Source organism: Protobothrops mucrosquamatus, unplaced genomic scaffold, assembly GCF_001527695.2.
Source record: "Protobothrops mucrosquamatus isolate PMUCROS unplaced genomic scaffold, P.Mucros_1.0 scaffold25, whole genome shotgun sequence".
NCBI classification, from domain to species: domain Eukaryota; kingdom Metazoa; phylum Chordata; class Lepidosauria; order Squamata; family Viperidae; genus Protobothrops; species Protobothrops mucrosquamatus.
In genome coordinates this window covers 1,656,527-1,665,346 of record NW_015386410.1, presented here as the reverse complement: position 1 = coordinate 1,665,346, position 8,820 = coordinate 1,656,527, and the positions used below count along the sequence as shown (strand labels likewise).

Genomic DNA, 8,820 nt, shown 5'->3' with positions numbered 1-8,820 from the left:
GCTGGCCCAGGACATAACATGAATGCTCTTCCCATCATTTTACCTCAGTACCTTCAGGCCAGCACAAATAGCTACAGTAGGGTGACTGCCTACACAGGATAGAAAGTGGGTCACATGAATGCACAAATCAAGGTCATTATTCAAAGAACTGCAGCTACGCAATCACAATAACAACCTTTACTTTCAGAGGGTAGGTGCTGCCTGTGAAGACATCTCTAGCCTTCCAAATGCATCATTCAAAATAAGGCTTTACAGGTAGCCTTTAAGTTACAACAGTAATGGAGCCTGCCCATTACGGTCAAAGTCAGGTGGGCCATAAGTGAATCTCCTCAGTTAATGACCCTCCCATTCCTGCTCTCCCCAATGCATTTGTTAAAAAAATCGTGCAGGTCATTAAGTGAAGCATGGAGTGCCTCAGGGTGGGGGAGACCCTGTGGGGCTTAGTGCAGGCACAAGTTTATCTGCCTTGGGCCTCCTCACACCCCAATATACCACATGCTCCACTTCCTGCCCCTTGGGGTCCCCAAAGTGGTTTGGGTCTCCTACTCATCCCCCTGAAAAATAACACTGGCAAAGCTTTGGGTTTTCTTTTTTCTCACTAATGATAGCCTTAGGTCTGCCAGCATTAGCTGTGTCAGCCTTATTTTTCACTCAGGAAAAGACGGCCACTTGTGGGATTGTGCTGCATTGCCCAGCAACGAAGTGGCCTGTGTTGTGGCTCCGTCCGGTGGGTCCCTCTCATCAGAGGAGGAAGGCTCTGAACATGAAGGAGAGGAGATGGCCAGGCCTCCCTCTCCAGGCCCTTCCCCTCTGGTGCGGCCTTCGGTGCCTTCCGACGGAGAGGAGTTTGGCCAGGAGCCCGGTGCTTCTGGGATTGGCCAGGAGCCCAGTGCTTCTGGGATTGGCCAGGAGCCAGGTGCTTCTGGTATCAGCCAGGAGCCAGGTGTATCGGACTCCGAAGAGGATACGTCTTGGCTGGATCCACGCCAGCGTCGGAAGGACAAGCGTGCGCAGCAGCGGACACGCCATGCCAGATAGTTCAGCTGAGTCACTGGGCCACACCCCACTGGCTATATAAGCAAGGGGTGTGGCGTGTGAAACTTTTGTGACGGACAATTTTTGCTGGNTTTTGCTGGATATTCTGTTGCAAGCACTCTGGCAAGTTATCTTGGATTTATCTCTGTTTGCTGTGCATTATCAGTAAAGGCTTGGCAGGCAGCTACGAAGTTGCTGCCAAGAAATTCATTTGTCTTTGGCTGTGCCGAGCAGTTTTTCAGGCCTCGGCTGACTGGTTGGGGGGTGTGGGTCGGACGGGGGACAGAACAGCCTGTTCTCCTTCTCCACCCAGACTGCCTGAGCTCTGGAGTTCTTTAAAAGGTAAGTAAGCAATCAGTGACAAGGGGTAGGTTGCAGCGTGCCGAACCCAGTGGGGTGGCAAAGCAGGCCCAGTGTGTGTGGGGACCCAGCGGGGCAGGATGGAGAAGGAAATGAGGAGCGTGCCGCAGCACCGTAAGGGCACACAGCCACAGAGATGCTGCAGCAGATGTAATTTCAGAAGTGAGTCATAGTAACTTTGGGGGAGGGCTGTCATAACTTCAAGCGGTTGCTAAGTGACCAGTTGTAATTCGAGGACTACTTGTATAAAAGCTGCCAATGCAGTCCAAGGAGCTTCACACATGTCAAAGCATGAGATACCTAGGAGAGCTGCAATACGTGAGGGACCAGCTAGCATGGCAGCATGTTGACAAGGTGCTGACAGTGGAAAATTATATAGTGCAGGGCCCCCCAAATTGTGGGCCGTGAGGGGTGTGCAACGGGGCTGTGGAAATGGCTGGCGAGGGCCCGCGTGCATCCTCACTTGTGCAAGCAGTGGGTGAGTGTGTGTGTGCATGCTCCATTTGCATGAGCGGCAGGCATGCATGCATGCCGCTCACAGAAATGGAGCTGTGAGCATATAAGGATGCTTGCCAGCCGCTTGCGCAAACCATCCCCTCCCCCGCACACCGGCCCACCAAGCCAGAAATGTTGGGGAACTCTGATATAGTAGACACAATAATTAAATCACTTGCTATACATTCAGTGCAATGACACTGGTAAGTCTTTGGGGCAGACCAGTGGCAAAAAAAATGTGGAATCTTCCAGGTCAGTGCCTTGTCAAGCTAAAATATCAATACAGGGTGAATGCTAAGAGTATGCCAAAAAACAAAAAAAATCCTCTTAGAAATTTCAGATAAAAGAATGATACAGATAGTCCTCAACCTACGACCACAATTGGAACCAGAATTTCTGTTGCTAAACAAGACAGCTGTTAAGTCGCAGCAATTTTAGGACCTTTTTTTGTTACGGCTGTTAAGCAAATCACTTTGAATTATGTGGTTGTTAAGCAAAACCAGCTTTCCCCCATTGACTTTGCTTGTTGGAAGCTGGCTGGGAAGCTCACGTGTGCCTATTACATGACCCCAGACACTGCAACCGTCATAAATACGTGTTGGTTGCCAAGCACCTGAATTTTGATCACATAATCCTGGGGGTGATGCAATGGTCTGTAAGGCCTGATTTAAGTCACCTTTTTCCAGTGTTGTTGTAGCTTTGAACAGTCAATAAACGATAGTTGGAATCAAGGACAACCTGTATTGTCAGTGGCTAAGTACCACCAAGTCAGGACCCCAAAAGGTTTTGAGAGCTTTCCATACCGCCAGAAGCTCCATTACACTAAGGGGATCTTCAACTGGGACCATTTGGTACTGATAACCAGACCATTACTCTGAACCACCCAATTTGGTAAAGACACATCCGTTGTGGAGTAGTGTGACAGAATCTTGGAATAAATCTAGCATTGGAGGTAAGTTTGAACTGGAGCTGGAATAGGTGATTTGCTTGAGAATAAAAAGGAGCTGGAAAGCCCTGATGCAACTGTCGTATCTACAGAAGAGCATATTCTATCAATACGGCTGCAGCCATAACAGCTGTGGAATATTGTGCAGATTTTGATATGGTCCCCCATGAAATTCATATCCTGACTTCTATATCGAAAACACTTTGTCCTACAGAAGGAAATGTGCTGAATCAAGGAATATGCCCCAAACTGAAGTGCATTAGCCCTAAAACTGGAAGGAATCAGAGGTGACAATTTCAAATGTATTGAAAGACAGAACGCAGAAAGACTCTTTAACATAAAAACAATGTCCCAGCTTATCTGGCTTCTAGATATTATCACAACTGAACAACTACAGGTAGTCCCCGACGTACGACCACAATTGCGCCCAAAATTTCTATGATTAAGCAAGACAGTTGTTAAGTGAATTTTGCCCTGTTTTATGACATTTCTTGCCACAATTGTTAAGTGAATCACGGAAGTTGTTAAGTTAGTAACATGGTTGTTAAGTGAATCTGGCTTCCCCGTTGACTTTGTTGTCAGAAGGTTGCAAAAGGGGATCAAGTGACCCTGAGTCAATTGCCAAGTGTCTGAATTTGATCGTGGGGATGCTGCAACGGTTGTAAATGTGAACAACAGTCGTAAGTCACTTTTTCAGTGGCACTGTAACTTTGAACAGTCACTAACAAACCATTGTAAGTCGAGGACTACCTGTACTGTATAAAAATATGCAGGCTTTAGAGATAATGTTTTTGGAGCCATCAAAAGATAAAAGATTTTGAATTGCAACAGCCAATCTCCAAGAGGAAAACAGAGAAATCTCCAACGATTTTGTCAGATATTTATATCGAAGCTGGAATTCCAGAGAACGACACAGGCAAATCGGTTTCTGTGAGCAAGCAGGGAAAGGGAAGAATAACTACACCATCACTATGTGGATAGGTATGGCTAGATAAACTCATTGTACTACAAGAGAAAAAAATGAGGCCGATCATCTTTTTTAGGGTTGTGGAATTCTTGGATTAGGAACTACAAGTAGTCCTCAACGTACGACCACAATTTGAGCCCTGAATTTGTGTTGCTAAGTGAGAAATTTGTTAAGTGAGTTTTGCCCCATTTTATGACTTTTCTTGCCATATTTGTTAAGTGAATCACTGCAGTTGTTAAATTAGTAACATGATTGTTAAGTGAATCTGGCTTCCCCGTTGACTTTGCTTGTCAGAAGGTCGCAAAAGGTCACACGACCCCCGGACATGGCAACTCTCATAAATGTGAAGGAGTTTGCAAGCATCTGAATGTAAATCACACGACCATGGGGATGCTGCAATGGTCGTAAGTGTGAAAGACGGTCATAAGTCACTTTTTTCAGTGCCCTTGTAACTTCAAATGGCTACTAAGTGAACTGTTGTAAGTCGAGGACTACCTGTAGTGGTATTTTATTGGCATGGAAGTAACTCAATTACCCTTTTGACAAAAAGTTTCAGATTTTGGTCTTGAGGGGTTCTGATACAAGAGCTCTGAAAAAAAAGGCAGATTATTATGAGTCACAAAGTGTCACAGTACTGCCAATACAGATGATCTGGAGCAGGGGTGTCAAACTCGCCACGTCACGAGACATGCTGCGACGTATCGCGACTTTTTTTTCCATTGCCAGCAATGAGGTGGGCGTGGTTTCCCTAGGACGCATCCGGCCCGTGGGCCAGCAGTTTGACACCCCTGATCTGGAGGATGCCAAATTCTGGAACAAACAACTGAAAAAAAATGTTTGTACAAAAGATGAAATGATTACAGCCAAATCTCTCCATCCCGTTAAGAGGAAGAATAGGATATACACAAAATTAATAACAAATAATAATAATGAAAATATTATAATTTTCTCCCCAAATATCTTTGCCCCTGAATGATGTTTCCTCAAAGCTGAATGGGACAATGTGGAAAACTGGGAACATTTCTGTGAGACTTCTATTCTTGTTAAGATGCAAACTAAAAGTACAACCAACTTGATTGCTGAAAATTAACTGTCATCTCTATGGTTGAAACCTTCCATAGTTGAAAAACTGAAACCTATCTGGCAAATCTCATTTTTCATTTTATGATTTCATTCCATAATCTATTCTGCTTCAGAACAGTCCTGCAGGATCACATGCCAAAAATGTCATATGTTGCGTGGTATCCTTAATCAATTTGGACAATCATAGTCAAGCATGACCAAATCTGCCATAATTTGTAAATAAAATAAACAGTATGGTAATTTGCTATGTCAAGCTATGTTAATTTTGCTATGTTAATTCATGAAGAACAAGCAATACGGTATTTTGTTATGCCTAGTAATAATATATCAGCATTAATGCAATCTTCTATAAAAATAGCTGGCAAAAAGTAGGAGGGTCCTGTTGGAATATAACTTTCTATCTAGGCCAGGGGTAGGCAACCTTGGCTCTTTTATGACTCGTGGACTTCAACTCTCAGAATTCCTGAGCCGGCTGGCTCAGGAATTCTGGGAGTTGAAGTCCACGAGTCATAAAAGAGCCAAGGTTGCCTACCCCTGATCTAGGCCATCACATTCATTGCTATCCTGCTATAATGGGGTAGACTGGACCTTCTAGGATGAACATCTTTATATCCCTTCCATTTTTATTATTTGTGCCTTTAAGTCCATTTTTTGACTCCTGGCAACTGCCTTGCTGTTTTCTTTGGCAAGATTTTTCAAGAGTGATTTGCCATTGATTTCTTCTTCCTAGAGCTGAGAGTGAGTGACCGGCTTAATGTCATTCTAAGTCCACAGTCCCTAAGGCAGAATTAGAACTCACAGATACATCTTCTGTTACAAGTTAAGAATTGGACAATATGTTTCTCAACCTCAGCAACTTTAAGATGTGGATTTCAGCTCCCAGAATATTCTAGCCAGGATGCCAAAATCCACACATCTTAGTTGCTGAACTTGAGAAACATTGATTTAAAGGAACTGGGATACAGTAATCAAACCCTGTCAGAGCAGGGATGATGGAAAGGAGCACCATCTGGCCAACCCAAATGCAGCTCAGATTTAGAATGTCCTAAAAAAGCTTCCGCGGGTAAATCTTAGCATTTGATGCACAGAAACATGGGTGGAAACATTTAACTTCCAAGAAAGAGCATTCATTTTTTCCCCCAAGAATATATTTTTCAGTCTTCTATCCACAGAAATTTCAAGAAAAAGATCAGTAAGCTTATTTTATGAATGTTTCACTTAGAAGTCATAAAGCATTTCCCTCCAAGTTGTAAAGCATCCCGTCTATAGTATCTCATTTACAACAGCACATAAAACTGGGTGGAAGGACCACAGCTCAGTAACAGTTTTACAAGCAAAGAGCTTCAGGTTTATGAGACAGAAAAAAATCCACATAAATTCACCACACCATGCAATTGATTTCTTAAAGATGTGACTGGGCCATCTTGAAAGGGCGAGGAAAATGGCTGTTAGACTACATCCAGGATCAGAGATAATACGCTTCTGAATTCAGTGGCAGAGGAATACCTTGAGGGCAAAGTTGCTCTCAATATTTGGTGGTGGAGTCCTTTTAAGGTCCTACTCAGACTACCAGAATGCCACTCTATGGTCTGTTTCATCACTGTTCTTCTTAAGACAAAGTAGGTAACACCAACCTAGATGGACAGAAATCTGACCTGTTAGAAGGCCGGGTCTTAGGAATACGCCCCCAAAAGGATCTCCAGGTGGCAACAGATACTAAGGAGACCATTTTTTTCTTGCCTGTCTGCAGGAATCCGAGCAGTGCCAAAGAAGCCTGTCCTCTGGGCTCGAGTTGCAGCCATCACTCGCAGAGGTCCTATCCATTGGCCAAGAGCCCAGAAGGTGATGTATTCGTACTGATCCAAATTCACTGTCACCTGAAGAACGGAAGCCAGAACTGACATGAAAATACAAGTTATTAGGAACTCCCACATTCTGAACATTACAAGGCGATGGGGAAACAAGCCATCTATCACCATACTACTGCTGAAGCCAACTGTAAATACTTGTCACCTGTTCAAGTCTGCTTATCTGTAGACTTCCCCAGATGTGCTGAAAGAGGGCTTATGCCACATGAGTCAAACTGCATGTCAAAATCCAGTATCTTCCCAACTCTGCTGAGCAGTACTTGGTAAAATGAGAGGGCCAAGTTTGTAGTCTGCTACCTCTCATAGCACCTGTTAGCTCTGGGAAATGGCAAATGTATTTGTTTTTTATCCTGCGCTTGTTATTTTTATAAGCAACTCAAGAGGGCAAACATACAGTACATAATGCTCTTTCCTTCTCCTATTTTCCCAACAACTCCTCTGTGAAGTGAGTTGGGATAAAAGTGACTGGCCCAAGATAACCCAGCTGACTTTCATGCCTACGGTGGGACTAGAACTCACAGTATCCTGGTTTCCAGGCCAGCACCTTAACCACTACACTGAACTGGATCTCTAAGGAAAATACAATGGCTTGTATTTTCACCAGTTCTATGAACCAGCCATCTGGCAACTTGTAGCTGATCTGTAAACTCCAGAAGGAGATGTTACAACAGGCAAATCTGGTTTAAAAGGGGTGGATTTTCTCACTCACCAAAATACTATGCTATTATGGCCTTGGTGAAGTACACCATGGATCTGAGAGGAAGGGTCAGCCTTAGCCCCAGTCTGAAGTGACCAATAGATTCAGGTTGATCCCAGGTTCAATGGGTCACCTGACTGCCTCCAAAGTAACAGGAACAAATTTTATATACTTTGCAGTGGCTGTTAAATACTGCTGGGTTAAGGCTGAAAACATCACTTTAACACTGGAATATCTAAGGTTTTTGTTGCTGTTTCAGGGATGGGTTGTGAAGAAGATAAAAGTAACTACATGCCCCCCAAGAGAAAACCCAGCATGCCAAGGCATATGTATTACATGCTTGGATGCTAGCGGGGCAGGACCCTACATCTATAATGGGAATTCTATGCCTAATGTAAATATTTTTATGTGTGATTTCTCTGCAATCTGAAACGGGGAAGTTTTTGCTTACAGTCTCATTATCTCAAGCCAGGCCTATCCATTTCCAGCACTTCTGTCTTTTCAGACTCTTACAGCTAAAAGGCAAATCCTACCCCTTTCCTTCTCTTTTAAAATCTGATGAACTGGGATTTTCTTAGGCCGGGGTTACGCACAAAAGCAAATTATATATGAGTAGAACCATTTGTTTGGCTCTTTAATTTTTCTTACATTTTATGATTTTTTTTTAGCAAATACAAAACAGATGCAAAAATAAACAAATAAACAAACAAATAAATCAGAATCTACCAAAGGATAGGCAATGCAATCCCCACAGTTCTGTTTTGTGGCCTTCAAAAGTCATACTATCAAACTTTGGAAGCAAACTATCAAGATACATGATTTATGCTTTTTTTTTCAGCTGAAAACTTTTTTTAAAAAAAGTGTAAGTCTTTCTTTAGATTTAATACCATTCAGCATCTACCTGCTGCCTCAAAAAATAAAGAAAATTATGAACCCTAGCAGCCAAGATATCCTGCCACTAGCCAGAAAGAATTTTGTACTCTGTATGTATTACTGTATGTATTAACTGCATTTCATTTCTTAATAGATAGTAGCAATGTTGTAAGGTTTTCCACTTAGCCTCACAACTGCCCCAGCATTACTCAGGAATTTAAAAGAGCCAAAGAAACTCCTGAGTTGAGGTTTCAGCAAGCAAACAACTTTTATTTTGATCAAAATAGAGTTGGGTGACCCCATCTCTCTTCGTGGCTGGTAGAGAGATGAAGGCAACAACCAGAAAAGATGTCTTCCACCTTTTATACCTTTCCAGAACAAAAAGATCAGGTCTTGGTACTAGGCATAAGATGGCACAAAAAAACAATTCTTAGATGATGACTCATACACAGCAACCCAGGCTCCATCCATAACTCCTTTCCCCCCTCCCCTTACT

The 8,820-nt window shown here is 43.2% G+C and overlaps 1 protein-coding gene across 1 annotated transcript in view; it reads right to left on the bottom strand.

Moving 5' to 3' along the window:
* Window positions 1-8,820, bottom strand: part of LOC107283096 (transmembrane protein 143-like) — a 70,987-nt gene that overhangs the window by 35,978 nt on the left and 26,189 nt on the right. Inside the window, 1 exon segment of the mRNA XM_029283135.1 lies at window positions 6,627-6,763. Within this exon segment, the coding sequence (XP_029138968.1) occupies window positions 6,627-6,763 (137 nt within the window).